We start from the raw sequence: 20,629 nt of genomic DNA on the forward strand, positions 1-20,629 counted from the left end.
TGCCAGCTACTCGAAGGTTCAAAGGCTCAAAAGGTTCATTTATTATCAAAGTATGTATGCTCCAGATAGCCATGAAACATGGAAGCCAGGTCAAGGAGCAACAGCAAATCCAACCCCGCACAAAAACAAATGGCAACACGATCATCAACCCCCAAGCGCCTCAACCTGCACAAAACTCAACAAGATCATTGACCCCAAAATGCCTCTCCCCCACACAAAACCCTTTTGTAAAAGCTTTTGTGACAAAAGCTTTTTAAGGTTTTTCAAAAAGGGCTCTAAGTTTTTTTTTTACATACTTTCCTTGCTTGTTCTAGCTGATCTTTTATGCAAGATGATAAAGCTGAATGATACAAGGCTAATAAAAATGTTAATTACTTGAAATGGTGAATTACAAATTACATTTTTCCTAAAAGGAAAATATAAATTTTTTTACTAAATGACACTTACTAGGTTGCCTAGAACTTTAAGCTTCTTTCTCAGAGCATCACCAATTTGTCTCACGATCTCTCCTCGTTTCGGTGCTGGAATCTGAACAAGATACAAAAACATAAATTCTATTTCATTCTCTTAGGCCTGTATTTCAAATGTTAACTGACTGGCTCACTGAAAACACTGAATGATTTTAATTTGAAACAATTTTAAGACATTGAATCAAAATAGCTGTTAAAAAGATAAACTACATGCCATCATCTGTTGCATTTATAAAGACGGATTCTGTACTCAAAGTTACTGGAAGTATAATTGTGCCTGGTATTAAAAATTATATACTTATGCAGTGTTTGATTGTGTTCATTACATACAGGCAGTCCCCGTGTTACAAACAAGTTCCATTCCTGAGTCCGTATTTAAGTCAGATTTGTATGTAAGTCAGGACAGGTATATCCAGTATTATTTAGTGTCAGTTAGTCAAACATTTATCTTAGTATATATTTTACCTTTCTATGCATAAAAAACACTTAAGAAACGTATGTATTTCAATAATAAAATCAGTGCGTTGCTTAATAATAATTGTAGCTTCCATTGGGGCAGGGCCTTTCACATGCTCCATTATTCTCAGTTTATCCTTTAAAATTGTTCCAATTGTTGACCAACCGTAACTTAACGCTTTTCCAATGACCAATGGCATTTCACCTCTTTTCGATCACTTTATTATTTCCACTTTATTTTCAATCATGATTGTTTTCCGTCAATGGAACAGAAACTCTGCGGATTCAGCAGCAGCAGCGGATGGTGGGTCCTGACCCTGAGCCAGGTCCTAAAGTCCACTGCACTGAATCACTGAATTCCCTGGGTCCTAAAGTCTACCACACTGAGACAGGTTAAATGGGACAAGTAAGGGTGGTGCTGACTGGAAAAGGTTGGGGGAGGGGGTCAGGGTGAATCTTGCTAAGAAAAATTTAAGCCAAATACGAAGTTACACACTCAACACAGGGTCAACGCCAACAACTTAAAATGGCGAACTGCGTCGTGATCCATCTTAAAATGGCAGAAGGTGTTCTCCTTCCTCCATTTGTAAGTACAAGCTGTTCGTAAGTCGGTGGTTCGTAACTCAGGGACTGCCTGTATTTGTTTGGACCAAACCAAACAAATTCAGACTATTTTTTTCTTGAATTTTGTTTTATTGGCAATTTACTAAAAACACATTCATTCAAAATTTATATGTGGGGAAAAAAGGTTGATTGCTGTAGGAACTAGACTGTAAAAGCAAAATTGGCAGCAAACATAGTTTTAGAGCTCTGTTCTGTCTCTCCAAACACCCCCCCCCCCACCCCGCCCAAGATTGCATTTCTCTGTAGCCATTTCTCCTCACCATGCTGGTTCTGTGATAAAGATTTCTAAAATGGGTTCTCTGAAAGTGGCAAAAGCGAGTATTTCTTGTAAAGGTATCCATAACACCTTCAGCTAGGAAATGCTAACTTGCATTTATCCTAGGTCGTATGTTAACCTGAAAATCGTAATGTCAACAATCCATTTAAAATCTTTTGTTCTCTTTGCTGTATCTTTCAGAGGTCAAATTCACCAATCCATTCCTACCTAATCCACATGTCCTTCAACTCAGTTTCCCGAAATCTATCCATCTATATTCCACGCGTGGCCTGCCCATCAACGGAGCATTCATGCTCCCCTAAGAACTTATATTCAGTGCAAAATAATTTATGTAGCTACCATGCTTTGCTGCCATGGCTAGCATACCCTTCCTCAGGTGCTGCAACTAAAATTGGATGAAGTCCTCAAATGCGATCTCACTAAAATTCCACTTAAGTAGAACATGATGTTGTTTTGCCTCTACATCTACTTCTTTAAAAGATATGTCAACATACAATTCACCTTCTGAATTGTTCATTTTGCCTGCAGGCTAACTTTGTGAATTAAATTGCTCTGCAGCTCAAAACTTACAAGGATGTTATTAAAAAAAATACTGCTTCTGTTCTTATGACCGAGGGTCATAACCTCAGTCTCTTCCACGTTATACCTGATCTGTGAATTTTTCTCTTCTGTTTAACCTATCCATATTTCTTTGCAGGTTTATCGACCCTCCTTGCAGCTTACTATTCCTATTTATATTGTTAACGATCTGGGATACCTTGCACTTAAGTTTTTTTAAAGTCCATTAATATAGCTGGGCTGGTTGGTAATGTTGTGGCATCAACACTGGACTTCGAGGTGGATTTTCCTGAGTTTGAATCTGACTGGGTCCCAATCAGGGCAGCAGCGGTATCTGCACAGAAGAAAGGCCTGGCAATCTACTTCTGTATCTTGCCAGGAAAACTATACAGGCAACCACAATATCCATAGGGTCAGCACGAGTCGGCAGCGACTCGATGGCACTCAACAACATAACCAGCTGAGTGTTCAGTTATGATCATCACTGCACCACACTGTCATCCAAAGTAGCTTGATTTGTTCCTGCTTCCCACCTTCTGTCCTTCAGCCAATTTTCTGTAATAATGCATAACCGCCAATTCAGAGACAAAATTTCTGTGGCAAAACGTTAAATTATTCATTGCCTTTTCAAAATCCAGTAACACTGCAGCCAATTTCCTTTACATTAACACTGGATTTACACCTTAATTTCAGAAGTAAAAGGGCAAGTTAAAAGTGCAACTATTGGGTAGGGAAGGAGTTAGTCGTTTTCCATGCTGTTTACACAATGATTTGAAAACTTCCGTAACATCTTAGTGATCAAAACCATCCAATCAAAGTCATCAAGCAAATTAACTCAATCTCAAAAATGTGTATTTTTTTTAAAGAGGTCATATTCACTGCAAAATAAAAAATGCATACATAAGGTAGAAGTTGAAATATCAAAAGAAATCTTTAAAACAGTTAAAATACATTTCCTTTCAAAAATAAGAATTCATTTGTTGGGGTAAAAGACATCATAGTGAAAGACAGTCATCTCTGCTTATCCCAAAATGAGAAAGAACTGATTAGAGACTCCTTAAATCTGCACAGTCTCCCAAAATGCTTTGTAGAATGAGATTCCATAATTCAGATGCAGCAATGTGAAAGGAAAAGCAATATTTTTCCAAGTATTCACAGAATGTAATTTGAAAAAGAGCCTGTGGTGGTAGTGACCTATGCATCTATACCCTCCAGCCTTCGTAATATTAGAGACTGTGGGTTTATGTGATGTTGTTCTGGTATTTAGTGGAAGAGATATTCTAGATCAGTGGTCCCCAACCACCGAGCCGCGAGGAAACAATATGATTTGGCGGTATGAAACGATATGAGTCGTTTCCTCGCAGCCTGGGACCAGTCCACAGCCCGGTGGTTGGGGACCATTGATGTAGATGACAAACAGAATAGCTATTGTAAAATGGTAGTGGAAGTAACAAGAGGTCGCAACTGTTCAAGTAGAGAGTAAAATATTACACGTCTTAGAGATGGTGGAAATATTTTGGAATAACAAAATGCAAGTCACGTAAATAGTACACTACTTATTTTTGAAACACCGACCCTGATTCCAGACGTTGTCACGTGGAACTTTAACCATGTCAGGCTGTTAAGTGTCAATTCCCACATTTTTGAAATGTGGACTACACAAGTTTAGTTGACAGGGATTGACTTTGCAATGTCCAAATTTGTTTTTGTTTCTAAAGTATATATACAAAGTTATTCCCACCCCCCCCCCCCACAGTTAGTTTGCCAAACAGGAGTAAATACAAAGAAAGGATGTAGCGAGACTGATGATGTATTTGTAAACAAGGATTTAGGTTTCAAACTCAGGCACACACAACAGGTCCTCCCCAGCTTACTGAGAATGTGAAAAGGGTAAGGGGTACGTGTAGAGGGGGTGGGTGAGGGGAAAGTGTAGCAAAATATGTAGACAGGACAAGACAGAGGTACGTCATTGGGGAAGTAAGGAGAGGTAGCTAAAATAAGGTGCCAGGCCAGACATGGAGGCCACAAGGAAAAGGGAACCTGCGACCACAAGACAATCTGTTTGGCAAAGTATTTTGAGTATTACCTATTTCAAGTGTTTTGAAGTGCGTCTGTACTAATTCCAAGAATTACACTTGAACCTTTGCTAATTCTGAGTATTTCGCATGCTTAGCTATGCAATAGCCAATCAATTGATGAATTCGAATCGGTAACCATATTTGCGAATGTAATACCCTGCTTTTGGGTATAAGTAATACCTTTGTAAACTGACAAATTGGGAGTTGGCTACCTTACGCCCGAAGTGCGTGGGGCTGCGAACTCCTCTCTGAATAAAAATCGTTTCAGAGGTAATTTCGTGTCTCTGGTGTTTTTCCTCAACTGAGCAGGTTAATAATTTCAGGTTGACAATTTACAAACACCCAACTTATGCACAGCCCATACATATAAACAAGTGTTTGAGAGACCAGTGGTACAGAGTTAGCAGCTGCTGCGGTACTGCAGGGAGCTCTCTGTGGCCCCATTATCAATGTACAATCGGTCTGCAGGAATGGAAACTGGGGGGGACTTGTCTCATGGATTCAAATTAGGGAAAGAAATAAATAAGTGTAGGCAAACAGAGCTCTGGATGAACTGGCATTGAATGTAGGATGGATTTTAGGATTATACTGAAGAATCTTTTTAACAAAAATCAAACCAGGAAATGTCTTATCCAAGCTTAGGAATAATATTTATACCCAGGACATTGACAATCAGAAACTAATACATAGAGCTATGGAGCCGTAGATTACAAATGGCCTCTTCTACTTTATGTTAAACTTTTCTTGCAAAGTATTGGTTCAGAACACTTACGTCCGCCCAAATTTCCCATGCTTCTTTTGCTTTTTGTACTGTTTCTTCATAGTCCTCCAAATTGGCCTAGAATATAACACAAGTTAAAGCCAAGAACAAAATGATGTCATCACTGTCCAGCAAATGCATAGGAATAGGTTATCAAGTAAGTTTCAAGTCCGAATATATAAAAAGTAATTACCTGCCTTACTCTGGCTATTGGTTCATTATTTGCTGGACAATAGGAAGTGACAACCTGTGGTAAAGCAGAGTCATTTCATTACACTCTCAGAATCAACATCATCCAAATACATTTCACCTTTAATGTACTCACTGGAAACAATTTCAGAAAAAAAGGCACAAAAATAATGATGGAGTAAAGGCAAAGGCTTTCGTGCATCTTTCAAGTTCAAGTTTATTGTCATTCAACCATGCAGGTGTTTACTGCCAAATGAAATAACGTTCCTCAGGACTAAGGTGCACATCACAGTACATAACACAAAGTAATATTACCACACATAATTTAACAGACAAGAAGGTACATTTACAACTCAAGTTTAAAAAGTAAACAGTATTACACTTCATATGTGATGATACCTGGGTGGAGGCAGGGAGCTCAGCAGTCTTACAGCCTGGAAGCAGCAGCTGTCTTCCATCTGAACAATCCTCGCCATCATGCGGCGATGGTCGGGAGGAGGGTAGGGCAGGGCAAGAAGTTTGTTGGATGGATGGGAGGGTTCATCGGCAATGCTAAGGGCCCAGTGTACGGAGCACTCCTGATAAATAACTCAAATAGGTGGAAGAAAAACCCCGCGCAATGATCCCTCTTCACAATCCTTTGAAGAGTCTTACAGTCAGAAGCCTTGTCATTCCTGTACAAGACTGTGTTGCAGCTGTTCAGCACATTCAGTGGTGCTTCTGTAAAAACTGGTTAGAATGGGGCCTCAATCTCTTCAGGAAGTGGAGATGCTGCTGTACCTTCTTGAATAAAAGGTGAGACTGACTGTTATGCGCACTCCCTGAATCTTGTTCTAACACTCTCCATGGATGAACTGTTTATGTACAGTGAGGAGGGGCCAGTCTGCACCTTCCCAAAGTCCACAATTATCTCTTTAGTCTTGTCCATGTTGAGACTCAAGTTATGTTACCAGCCAGTCTACCTCAACCCTGCACACTGTCTGGTAATCATTGCTGATGAGGCCAACCACTGTTGTGTCATCAGCGAACTTGATTTGATTTGAAATGGTTCTAGCTGTACAATCACTTGTCAGCAGTGTGAACAGCAGTGAGCTGAGCACACAGACCCAGGGGAGCCAAGCTGGTGCTTAGCTTGAAGAAGCTAAAGATGTTGCTGCCAACACAGACAGACTGTGGTCTTTCTATCAAGGAAAACAAGATTCAGTTACAGACAGAGGTGTTGACACATGAAGCCAGTTTACCCACCAGCTTTGGAGGGGTGATCCTATTAAACACTGAGCTGAAATCGCAAACAGCATCCTGGTGTAGGAGACAGCAATTTTACCAGATGGGACAACAACCAATATGCAAAAAAAACTCTGCAATTAGAAAAAGTGAAAAAAAATTACGAAGCAACGAATATTGAGAAAGTGAGATGAAAAGCCCTTGAAACTGAGTCCACAATATGTGGGAATGGTTCAGTGATAAAGCATCACAGCCATTCATTATGTTTTGCTTTGCAGGAAGTAACTGCCTTCAAACCCTGCCAGAGATGGTGTGCAAACAATTCCATGTCTAACTTCAATCGGAATTGATATCTTGCCCTTAAAATAGCGTTCCATGGGTTGTACCTACACTTCTTGTATGGTTCTGGATCACCAGTCTTGAATTCCATAGATTGAGTTCTCAGCAGGCTATGAATCGCCTGGTTCATCCACGGCTTCTGGTCTGAATATGTTCTCAAAGGCACACACTCATCCACACAGGCTTTGAAAAGTCAGTTACAATTGTGGCATACTCATTCAGACTCAAAGATGAATCCCTGAATACTGTCCAGTCTACCAATGCAAAGCAGGCCTGTAAGCACTCCTCCACCTCTCTTGACTATACATTCTTTGTCCTCACCACTAGTGGTATGGTCTTTAGACTCTGCCAGTAAATTGGGAGTAGAAGTAAAGTCAGGTGATCGGACTTTCCAAACTGGGTATGTGATGGCAAGGTAAGCATTCTTGATGGTGGTACAGGTTGAGTACCCCTTATCTGAAATTTCAAAATCCAAAAACCTCCGAAATCCTAATTATACTTGATTGCTGACATGACGTTGTTACGAATGTGACACAACTCTGAGGGGCCGAAGAGTACAAAGTCGCCCCCTCCTTTTCGAGAATCGCAGGATCGCTATTAATTCGGGTCTTGGACCCAGGAAATGAGAGAGAGACGTCCAGAATACACAAGGTTTGGAATGTGTCCTGACCTCAACGAAACGGAACCACTGATAACGGCCATCGTCTCTTGGAGAAGGAATTGTGTATTGAGTACTGTACTATTCATTGAAGCCCTCAGGGGACGACCAGAGTGGGCTGGTTGAGGGATTGCATCATCCCAACCTGATTGACATCTGAGACCCCGTGAGTAAGGATAAAAGAGGGTCTGGGGATCAACCCCTTCAGACGCACCAGGAGAAACGCTAGAGATCCCGTGACAGCATTTAATAGCGACAGCCGGTGGGGGCTCACGTGCGTCCTCCCTTGCCAGGGTGGCGGGCTCATCACGGAAGAACGGTTTAGCTAAAGAAAAGGCCATAAGTGAACGGCCACACCAACGAGACTCCGACGGATCAAAATCATAAAAGGAAAGCCGTCGAGTTTTTCTCCCAAATCTCTCTCCAACCACTACAACAAAGCAGTCCTCAAAGGCTGCAGCCTGCATGAACTGAGTGAACTTTATATTTCCATCGGACAATACATTATCCCCTAGACAACGATAGAGCTTATTTCTTATTATTATAATACCCGCACTTTTAGATTTAGTATTGACGACGTATATTATCTGTATATTTGCATTGATATTATTTTTGTGTACTTTTACTAATAAATACTGATAAAAATAGTATCATCAGACTTCAACGGACCTCTCTATCTTTGCTGGTAAGTGACCCAGTTACGGGGTTCGTAACAACGTCAGAAATGGAAAATTCCACAACACCCTGGGAAGGTTCTCAGGTGATGCACAGGTCTCTGCGCACCACAGACATTTCTGACAAGTGACCTCATATATGTAATGAACAGAAGTTAAAGAAAAATAGAAAAAAACTGCATAAAGCAAAGCATGAAGATCCTAGTTATGTATCCTCAGTGTCGGAGTGAACATATTCTGCTTAGCTGTATGCTGATCATGAAACAAGCAAAGATCTATCACAACAAATTGTGAATATTCAGCAAACAGGTCACAGAAATTTAAGAAAAGGTACAGCATTAAAATTTTTTTAAAGCATCTGAACATGAAAATCTAGAACCAGAACAAGTCTACAATGCTTATTATTATACCTTACTTGAAACTTTAAAAAAAATGAAATACGAATACGGTGAACTATAACCTTTTAATCAAAACATGGCATTGTAGATGGAGACTGAAAGTTTCTTGTTGTTCAACAGCTGATTCAGGAATTTTCTCCCGAAGCTGCTGTGCTGTTTTACCCTGCACACACCACATTGGCATATTAACGGTATGTAATAATTTTTACTGTCAACTGCATATGTGTGATGAACAATATAAGACAAAGACTGCTTACTGGTAGCACATAAATTCACTTGGAAATAATGGCGATCCCAAGCTATATCATTATATATTTAAAAATTCAAAAAAAAATCAAAAAATCCAGAACACTTCCAGCCCCAAGCATTTTGGATAAGGGGTACTCAACCTGTAAAACCGTTGTCAAGTGTGTTGGCTCCACTGGCTCTACTCTTGACTTCATAATCTACCAAGTCGTGGCCCTTCCACCTGCTTGTCTACCTGCACTGTACTCCTCTGTAACTGTGATAATATTTTCTGCATTCTGCTATTGTTTCTTCATTGTTCTACCTCAATGTCTTTATGGTTTGATATAATCTGCATTGCTTTATGTAAATATATCTGCAACCTTGATGTCTTTTTGAGTATTTAACTTGTGTACAATGTAATGTGACAAAACGGAACTTGTGTGATCCCAGAGTGCTTTGCCGGTTTGTTGATTTATTTGGATGGAAGGCTTGCACACGGGAGGTGTCATTTATAGCAGTGTGTATGTGATTTACAGCAGAGTAAATGGAAGGGAGTGTTCTGACAATAGAGAAGACAGATGTCACGGGGGAGGGTATTGGAAGAAGCCATAAAAAGGACAAATGGACATTCTTTCTTTCTTTCTTTTTCAATCTTTTTATTGAATTTCACATACTAAAAACATAATGTAATATTGAATAGGTTATGAGTGCATTAGACTTAAAAGTTGAATTAGTAATAAGATAACAATATCTTATTAAAATATCAGCAAAAAAATAGTACATTGATCAATCTAACCTATATTAATTATACATGAAAAAGAATAAGAATAAACATCAAAAGAAAGAAAAAATTTAAAAATGCAAGAAAAAAGAATATATAATGAAAAAAAATTAAACCTAAACTAAACCAACATGGGCAATAATAACAGTTTATATGTGGTAGTGTCAAAAACTCCGGAACTCCATACCAGAACAAGAATAAGAAGAGAAAAGGTCTGGAAGAGACCAAATTAATTCATATGAAAATGTCGAATGAACGGTCCCCAAGTTTCTTCAAATTTAATTGATGAGTCAAAAATAGTGCTTCTAATTTTTTCTAAGCTCAAATAAGAAATAGTTTGAGAGAACCACTGAAACGTGGTAGGAGGATTTACTTCTTTTCAATTTTGTAATATAGACCTTCTGGCCATTAATGTTACAAAGGCGATCATTCGTCTAATTGAAGGGGAAAACCGGTTACCATCCTCATTTGGTATACCAAAAATTGCAGTAATAAAATGAGGTTGTAAATCAATATTCCAAATTGAGGAAATAATAGCAAATATGTCCTTCCAATAGTTATGTAAAGTGGGACATGACCAAAACATGTGGGTCAATGAGGCCACATCTAAATGACATCTGTCACATTGAGGGTTAATATGAGAATAGAATCGAGCAAGCTTATCTTTAGACATATGGGCTCTATGTACAACCTTAGATTGTATTAAAGCATGTTTAGCACATATAGAAGAAGTATTAACCATTTGTAGAATTTTTTCCCATTTTTCTGTTGATACATTATATTGAAGTTCTTTTTCCCATTCTTGTTTAATTCTACCTGATATTTCTGGTTGTATCTTCATAATCATATTATAAATAAGAGCCACTAATCCCTTCTGACAAGGATTCAAGGTAAAAATCATATCTGAAAAATCTATCAAAGTTGAATTGGGGAAGGATGGTAGAACTTTATGTAAAAAATTTCTGATTTGTAAGTATCTAAAAAAAATTAGATTTAGGTAACTTAAATTTGTTGGAAAGTTGGTCAAAAGACATCAAACTACCTTCAGAAAAAAGATCTCGAAAACATATTATACCTTTCCTTTTCCATATGCTAAAAGCTTGATCTGTCAAAGAAGGTTTAAAAAAGAAGTTAAGTAAGATAGGGCTATCAAGAACAATGTTTTTCAGAGTAAAAAACTTACGAAATTGAAACCAAATTCGTAATGTGTGTTTGACAATGGGGTTGGATAACTGTTTATTGAATTTAACTAAATCAGCAGGAAGAGAAGAACCAAGAACAGAGAATAGATTATATCCTTGTGCATCATTGCATTCTAAATTTACCCACTGTGGGCACAATGGTGAATCCAAATCTAATTTCCAATATATTAAGTTTTGAATATTATTCGCCCAATAGTAAAATCTAAAGTTAGGTAAAGCTAAATCACCATCTTTTTTTAGATTTTTGTAACTGCCTTTTACTTAACCTGGGGTTTTTATTTTGCCACACAAATGAGGAAATTTTTGAATCAATGTTATCAAAAAAGATTTAGGAATAAAAATTGGTAAGGCTTGAAATAAATATAAAAATTTCAGTAAATTCATCATTTTAATAGCATTAATCCGGCCAACTAATGATAAGGATAAAGGAGACCATCTTGTAGTAAGTTGTTGAATTTGATGAAGCATAGGTAAAAAATTCAATCTGAATAAATCTTTATATTTCTTGGTAATTTTTATACCTAAATAAATAAAGTTATCAGTAACAACTTTAAATGGTATCCTGTCATTCAATAAAGTTTGCGTGTTTAAAGGGAATAATTCACTCTTATCCAAGTTTAGTTTATAACCAGAAAAACTACCAAATTGAACCAACAAGGATAAAATAGCGGGAATAGACCTGTCAGGATCAGAAATATATAACAAGTCATCAGCATAAAGTGATAACTTGTATAACTTCGCATTACGGGTAATACCAAAAATATTAGGGGATTCATGAATAGCAATGGCTAAAGGTTCTAATGCAATATTAAATAATAAAGGACTTAAGGGACAACCTTGTCTCATACCACGAGATAATTGAAAAAAAGAGGATCTGTAATTATTTGTAAGAACAGAAGCAACAGGTTTATAATATATTAATTTAATCCATGATATAAAATTAGGACCAAAATTAAAATTTCTCAAGGCATTAAATAAGTATGTCCATTCAACTCTATCAAAAGCTTTTTCAGCATCTAATGAAATAACACATTCTGAGGTTGTGGGTGAAGAAGTGTAAATTATATTAATCAATTTTCTAACATTAAAAAGGGAATACCAGTTCCTAATAAAACCAGTCTGGTCTTCTGAAATAATTTGTGATAGTAACTTTTCTAATCTAATAGCTAAAATTTTTGTAAGAATCTTAGAGTCTACATTTAATAGCGATATAGGGCGATAGGATGCACATAGAGTAGGATCCTTATCTTTTTTAAGAATTACAGAGATAGTAGCTTCATAAAAAGACTGGGGTAGTCTCTTCTTAATACATGCATCATTAAAGATTTCACATAACCAAGGGGAAAGCAAAGAAGAAAAAGTTTTTAAAAATTCTATAATATAACCATCAGGACCAGGAGCTTTCCCTGAATTCATTGATGAGATAGCCTCTCCTATTTCAGCCATAGAAATAGGAGCAACGAACAAGCTCCGATCTTCATCTGTCAATTTAGGAATATTCAAATTGTTAAAAAAATTATCCATCATGGATAGATCGCCATCAAATTCTGATTGATATAAAGATTTATAAAAATCTTGGAAAGTATTATTAATTTCTTTATGATCAGTAGTCAAATTACCGTCTTGCTTACGAATTTTAATAATTTGTCGCTTAGTCGAAATAGCTTTTAATTGGTTAGCTAACAATTTACCAGTTCGATCACTATGAATATAAAATTGAGCCCTAGTCTTAATTAATTGATTCTCAATTGAAGAAGATAATAATAAGCTATGTTCCATTTGAAGCTCAACTCTCTTCTTATAAAGTTCTTTGGCAGGAGTCACGGAGTAAATCTTAACAATTTCTTTAATTTTATCCACTAATAAAGCAATATCTAAATATCTTTGTTTTCTTTTACCGACAGAATATGAGATAATTTGTCCACGGATAAAAGCCTTAAAAGAGTCCCAAAGTATTCCTCTGTCAATCTCTTCGGTATAGTTTGTTGAAAAAAACAAGTCAATTTGCTGTTTTATGAAGGTGATAAATTCTGGATCTTGAAGCAAAGTAGCGTTAAGTCTCCAAGATCTAGTATTATTGAAAGAGTCCGAAATCTTGATAGATAACTTCAAAGGTGCATGATCCGAAATGGCAATAGAGTCATATTTACAATCAGTAACATCTGTTAATAAACGATGATCAATAAGGAAATAATCAATTCTAGAATAACTGTGATAAACATGTGAAAAAAATGAAAATTCTTTATCTTTAGGGTTCAAAAACCGCCATATTTCAGTAATTCCCGAATCAACCATAAAGGAATTAATAAGTAAGGCTGATCTATTCGGAAGAATTCAAATAGGTTTAGATCTATCCATCGAAGGATTCAGACAACAGTTGAAATCTCCACCCATTATCAGCATATATTCATTTAGATTAGGGAGAGAAGTAAATAAACATTTAAAAAATTCAGGGCAGTCAAAGTTTGGAGCATAAATATTAACTAGAGCCACTTCTCGATTAAAAAGTGAGCCAGTTATCAACAAAAATCTGCCCTGTGGATCAGAAATAATTTCATGATGTGTAAACGAAATTGAGGGGTCTATAAAAATAGACACACCTCTAATTTTGGCAGTACAATTCGAGTGAAATTGTTGACCCTTCCAGAACCTAAAAAAGCATTGATTATCCTCCCTCCTAATATGGGTCTCCTGTACAAAAATAATATTAGCATTTAGTCTATGGAATATTTTAAATATTTTTTTACGTTTAATCGGATGATTTAAACCATTAGTATTCCAAGAGATAAAATTAATAGAATTATCCATCATGCCAATACTAATTGTATATATCATAAAAGGTTAAAAAGATACATAACCCATAATTCAGGAAGAAGGAAAAATGATTCAGGAGCAACCGGAGAACATGACACTTCAACAATATTAATAATCTAAAGTCGGCCCATAAACTAAAAGCAAAAAAATAAAAAGCAAAAGCGTGAAAAAAGATCCCTCCCCCCTCCCCCAACCCCACGAAAAAAAAGCCAAGCAGCAGGCACATAAACTAATACTAATATTGCCCCCATTTCAAGATGGCAACTTCATGAAAAGAAAAAAAAAGACTATATAACACCCAGATATAAATACAGGGTTGTAAAAAGAAAGAATATATCAAACAAAATGAAAAAATATAACAAAGCAAAAGAACATTAATAAAAAAGGATAAATATTAAAATTTAAAATAGTGTAATATGCCTTTAAAAAAAGATTCCATATTCAAATACAAGAAAATGACGTTTCAAAAACAAAGACATGGGAAGAAGAAACAACATTTTGAAAAAACCTATTACAGAATATAAATGTAAATTCACCAATCTATTAAAAAAAGGTCATCGAAAAAGGATTTAAAAAGGATTCAACAATCACTACTATAAAAAAAGGTCCAAAAATCCAAAACATTCGTCCCATTTTCAAGTACAAGCAAATAAATGCTTACGGAAAGCAAAGTCTTATGGGAAGAAGAAACGACATCTTAAAAAATAAATCATTATTACAGAGTATTAACATGTATATCCCATTCAGAAGAAAAAAATTAAGAAAAAAAACATTATAGTAAAATTAGAAGAGCATCTATAAACCATGATAATAAAAAAAGACCAGGTCTACAGACCAAAGTAAAAAGCTATACCGCAGCTTCATAAGTTAAAGCCCAAAACGAAATGGCATCTTCTCTTCAAAAATTCTTCAACATAACACATAGTTCAACTTGTACTAGAAGACCAATATTCTTCGACGAATTTCTTCGCTTCTTCCGGAGTATTAAAGAAGCGCTGACTGTTGTCACTCAACGTAATTCTGAGATTCACTGGGTATCTTAAAGCTTGTTTAAGACCAATCGAATGAATCTCTGCCATCACTGGTTTAAAAGCGATTCTCGCCTACATCACATCAAATGAATAATCTTCAACAATACGAAACTTGTTGTTTCTGTGAGAAATCATACCTTTCTGACGAGCTAATCGGATTAAAAGCTCTTTCTCCCGAGAATAATGGAGGCGAACAATCACAGCTCGTGGCTTATCTTTCGAGATCGAAAATCTCGAAACTCTGTGGGCACGATCAACAGTAGGTTTAGCTCGCAAAGCGTCCTCACCAAAAATTTCCCACAATAAGTTAGAGAAATACTCAGTTAAGTCACCAGACTCAACATTTTCGGGAAATCCGATAATACGCAAGTTTTGTCTGCGAGATCAGTTTTCAAGATCTGTGATTTTAAACTTACTCTGCTCCACTATTTTAACGGTCGACCATAACTTCTCCTCCAAAGTTTCAATAGTAAGTATTTTTTCACAAATTAACTCGTCAAGAGCCGCAAACTTTTCTTCATGCCGTTCAATATCTGCTGCCTGTGATTGAAGCTTGGTATCAAACGATCTAACAAGTTCTTCAAGCTCAGACATTTTCGCAGTAAGCTTATTTTCCAGACTTGCAAATTTAGTATCCAGTTTAGTATCCAGAAGACTGGAGATTGCCTCAAGAGATGGAGGGTCTTTAGAGGATTTCTTAGATACAGACATTTTAATTTTGAAAAAATTAAATAAAATATTATTTTAAAAAAGAAGTAAATCGTGAGTATCAACCCATGTAATTATGTACGAAAAGATTTGATTAAAGGGTGATTATAGTTTAAAAAATGAAGAGCGCCCGAAGGCAGATGTCTACGTCGCCATCTGGAAACTCCGCCCCCCCAAATGGACATTAAAGACAGATGCAACATATGTAGATAAGAAAGGAATGCATTTATGGGATAGAACAACCTCAAAGACATGAAGTTGATGAATTACTGGACTTTATAAATGTATAAAAATGGTTTGAGCGGTAAGATTGAAGCTACTTTCCAACGACTTAATGTATGGAGATAGACTTGCCCTTGCAAGTAATAAATTGACATAATTTGATTCACACTGAATGTGGTTGTAGTTTATTACAGTACATTAAAAGACCCAGCTGAACAGTACACAATAGCTTGCAAAACTAAGTTGATTCATGGTATCTCAGTGTATGTGACAATAATAAATCAATTCCAATTCCAAACCATGCTACTCATATACAACAAACACCACAAGATAAAGCACTGGAATGCAATTGTTTTAGGATATCTAAAACAAGATTGCTCTTGATAAAGAGCATTGTAGCGTCAATGCATAGCTTGAGGTATAGCATAGCAGCAAGGACTGCAGGTCCTTGGGGTTATTGGAGAATAAAGTTGCATTGTTTGCTGTGTAACCAAAACTATGTAACCAGCTTTGTGTTTGCTATTTGCTATGTATGTATCCAATTTAAAAGGAGAATGAAATCTCTGTATTGTCTCTGTACTATTGAACACATCAGTGCCTTAAGAAAGTAGCTAACAGTGAAAGTAAGTAATGCAGAGATAACAGTGGTAGACGGGATCATGGAGTGGTGTGATGGTATGGGGACCAGTCAAAGCCAGGAAGGGGGACACATGTTCCAAGGAGTAGACTAGAGCAAGTATGGGCTACTGAGCAGAAATATTGATGGCGAACGGATAAGCTAATGTGCTGGTGATAAGCGTTGCAAGCGGATAGGGTATGCTAATGTAACTGAGATAGGAGATGGGGTATGCTGATGTAACTGAGATAGGAGACCGGGTATGCTAATTCGACTAAGATAAGCAATTACTATAAAGAATACTGTGAACTAGGCTCGGCAGACAATTAGTGACACGCTCATTGTCTCAGCTTTTGTTTGCAAATAAAGGCTTAAACTTCTCGAAGAATCTTCTGCATCTCCTGGTTATTTCAAGAAACCACGACAGGGTTTTGCAACCCAACTGGGGCAAGAGGTACATAATCAAAAGGGGCAGGCAGAACTTCAAGGTTCATCAACGGGGTTTGTGAAACTTTAACTTATATTGGTAGAAGAATAGGGATGATCATGCAAAAGTAGAAAAAAGGAATATATATGAAGGCTGCTTAATAATAGAGAATGAAGTAACAATCTATCAACAGGACCACGAGGAACATAAAGACAAGATCATAATTAGCATGTAAGCACAAAAAGGGGCAATTAATATTGGTAGGCCACAAACACAAACAGCCCCATGGAAATGTGAGGTAGTGGAAATAAGGCCTGAAAGTGGAGAAGACAGGGGAGCTCAGTATTCAGGGATGCAAGAAAAAGGGGAAAAAAACTGAAGTGTGGTGGCAGTTTGGTTAAAAACATTGTCACGTTAAAAGAAAGAATTTACGCGAAGGGACAAAGACAGCATCCACTAGGTTAGAGCCGAAAAGTAAAAAGGGCAGGACCATTTCCCAGCTTATTCCAAACACCCACAAGAGAGGGAAATAGAGAAACAAATCTGCAGAATTGCAGATAAGGTACAAGAAGTACAAAGTGGTGATTTTGAGTACTTTAGTTAACCAGATACTGCCTGGGGTCATGTTACAGTGGAGAGAAAGATGGGGGGAGAAATTTCTGAAATGTTTTTAGGAGAATTTCCTTGACTAGTAGTTTTTTTTGCACACTAGCAAGAAGGGATTGCCAGGTATGTCATTCAGGAATGGGGTTGGTCAAAGAAAAGGTCAGCACAAGGGCACTTCGGCAAAAATTATCTGCATACTATAAATTAGTAATTGAGAAGAATTAGGAACATTGTAAAAACAAGCTTATTAACTTCGATAAGCTGAGAAGTGACCTAACTAAGTTAAAAGCAAATCAAAGATTGACAGAGACGTCTAAGAAATCATCAGTGGGAGATCTTTAATGATATAGTTTAGCTACATATTACCAGTTCAGCACAATCCCACAAGAGGGAAAGTTAAGGCAACAACTACAGCCAGGGATGCTTGACTGACGAGGGAGATGAAAAATAGGAAGAAACAAAAAAAGGGTGTGGCAGATGGATTACAAGCAAATCCTGTCAAGCCAGAACCAGTCCAATCAGCAAGGTGACTAAGGAAGAAAATAGAGCTGGTAACTACAGTATGCAAGAATAGAATAGCAGTTAACATAAAAGTAAACCCAAAAATCTCACCAATATGCAAGTAGTATGGAGGTATTATAAAGTCACTGGTATGCATCCCCACCCAGGTGGAGATTCCAAGCCTTTGTACCCTACAGAGCAAACAATATTCTTCATGAGAGTGTGCATGGCAATAATTTTTTTTCTCTCTCCCTGGCAATGCCTTCAGGATAACTTCTGGTGGCAAGCATCTGCAGTACTGCACCGCAGGAGCTGCCTGTCTTTTCGAAGACCATTACAGAGTCTGGGCTGTGATCACCTCCAGTCAGAATACCTCCTTGCCAGGGGAGGGTGGTGCTCTGGTTGCCGGGGAGATCAGATGAAGGAAAAACCACAAGGTATAGGAATGAACTGCGTGTCACCAGCCAGATCTTAAAACCCTCCTCAGGAGCCAGTCCTTAACAGGAGGGTATCTCGGATACGTTCACTGTTCCATTTCATGTCACATACAGGCTTATTTTTTTTTGTAGAGGCTGCTTCTGGACTTCCTTGCCTCATCTGCCTACCAGACAGGGTATCCCAGTCCCCCAGTGGAAGTCTCTCTACAAGGCAATCCTTTCTCCTCCTCCGCCCCTCCCCCCCTTTTACATCAGAGGTCTGGGGTGAAGAGAGCTGCATAGAGCAATGCCGGACAATAGTTGTTAAACAGGTTCACAGATTCCCAAGGCTGCCTGGGGCATGGAGGAGTCCAATTATGAAAGGGTGCAGCCCCTTTCTGAGTAGATGAAGGGATTGCCCCTCTTTTCCACTGCATCACAGCACTCCCCTGACAAGTGCACGGAGGAGGCCAGGCCTGTCAAGGGACCTTCTTGTCAGATGCCCCGATTCTGGCTCACATTGGCCATCACAAGTCCAGGCTGCAGGCCAAGAACACTGCCCCAACCAAACGCTTACCCCTCCTTGAGGCTACAGGCATGCTTGGATGTCCCTGAACAGAGAGCAGGCAGTGTCTAGTGGCTCTCCAGGTGAGTGCCTGAGGGTCTGCAATCAATACTGAACAAGAATTATTCTATTGTAGTTTGAGGTATATTTGTAACTACTAAGTTGAGAATGCTGTAAATATAATGGATATGTTAACATTTTAATGACAAACCTATACTTTAATGTGCTTTATCCATGAGCATTGAATAGTTCTAAGTGATTCCATTCATAAACCAAAAATGTTACTGACTTTACCAGCAGGTACACATTCAAAGAATTCTGTAACTAACCATTAATCCGAGCATTTATGGCATTTGGCAATGTTTAAACGCAAGGATTAGCTGACTTTCACACTTACAGCAACACATCGGTACAGTATCGCACAGTATCCTATTAAGATTTTTAGATAAAAAAACACGTGTTGACAGCAGACATTAATTGGCTGCAAGTTAAAGCTCACCACTAACATAAAGCTAACTTGATTTGAAGTCGACTAAAATTTGCGCTTCGAAATGTTGCTTACTCGCTCTATTAATTGGATTTTTGGAGAAGGCGGCGGCGGGTTGGTCTATAAATCACATTATTCAGGTTTCGTGGGAGATTGCACAAAGCGGGAGAGAAATACCGTTCCAAACCAGCAAACTAGTTAGTCGCTCTGAGACTGCCGTGTGCTCTTTCTAATAATAGCCGAGCCAGTCGGTTTGTGCACGTCGCAGCGCAAGCTGGCTGCCCTGCTTACCTCGCCTCTCCCGCCCCAGCTCCCGTTGAACACGCCGAGGTTGTCTTCCTTCAGGCCCAGCTCTTTCAGCCAGCCGTAGTTGGGCTGCTGAATGAGAAGGCTGGACATGGCGGCAGACGATCTCCAGTCCCAGAAAGCCTTTCTTCGCAGCAAAGGCCAGGCTAAGGACAGCGTCACCCTCTGCATCGTTATGGCAGACGGCAGAGGTCTCGCTGGTAGTAAAGCGGAAAAAAATCCTAGCGCTGAATCTGTGATTGGTGGAAGCGAGTACCACCCATCCACAGGCAAGACGAACGGGACGGAACGGAACTTGGTGACAGTAGCTCGAGTGAAACTATAATACTTAAGCTCCATATAATTTGCATAACTCCTCTGTACTGGGGAGTTACATTAATAAACATAAATTTGTTTTCAATTGCACCCCCCCCCCTCCGGCTCATTGATCATTACTAAAATGCTTCTCCTCACTCCAACACTAGTCAATTCCTAGACACTGCTTGGTTAAAGACATAACAGGAATCTCTGATCTACGGGCTGTTCCTGGGGATACACACCGAGACCAACATCCGGAGCTGCTGGCAGATCATCAACTCGGTGAAAGACGCTCTTTGGTCGGCCCGAAACTTGATGGTCTGCCAGCACACGGAGATGTCCGTGGGGGAATGCTGCCGACTGGCACATTCTCGGCTGACAGCCGCACTCAAACTCGGTGCAGCCACCGCAAGGGCACGGTGGGGAAGGACCCCAGTCTAGGGTTATTCTCCCGTGGGAGTTGAGGGGTTGGGGGTATACCCCCTGAATGTAAATATGAAAGAATAAAGTGCCACGTGGGTGGCAAAACATTAGAACTTTTAAAATGTAAAGACAGTAATGGTACCAACTGTAAAGAATTGAAAGTCTTTGAATGGTTATTGTATATAATTTTATTTTGGAATAAAGTATATTTTGTTTTAAAAAAAATAGGAATTTGACCAAATAAATCTGACACCTTAAATCACAGAGGAAAGGACTGCATGTTATGGGAGATCG

At 38.3% G+C, this 20,629-nt stretch overlaps 1 protein-coding gene across 1 annotated transcript in view; it reads right to left on the reverse strand.

Annotated features, from left to right (window-relative positions):
• The window catches only part of aldh7a1 (aldehyde dehydrogenase 7 family, member A1), a 51,047-nt gene extending 31,107 nt beyond the window's left edge, over positions 1-19,940 (reverse strand). Inside the window, exons 1-4 of the mRNA XM_059969687.1 lie at positions 19,601-19,940; positions 5,417-5,470; positions 5,236-5,301; positions 448-528 (exon numbers count right to left, since the gene is read on the reverse strand). Of these exons, the coding sequence (XP_059825670.1) occupies positions 448-528; positions 5,236-5,301; positions 5,417-5,470; positions 19,601-19,786 (387 nt within the window). The 5' untranslated portion in view covers positions 19,787-19,940. The remainder of the gene's footprint in view (positions 1-447; positions 529-5,235; positions 5,302-5,416; positions 5,471-19,600) is intronic.
• Between the last annotated feature and the right edge of the window lie 689 nt (positions 19,941-20,629).

This window comes from Hypanus sabinus, chromosome 5 (genome assembly GCF_030144855.1).
Source record: "Hypanus sabinus isolate sHypSab1 chromosome 5, sHypSab1.hap1, whole genome shotgun sequence".
NCBI classification, from domain to species: Eukaryota; Metazoa; Chordata; class Chondrichthyes; order Myliobatiformes; family Dasyatidae; genus Hypanus; species Hypanus sabinus.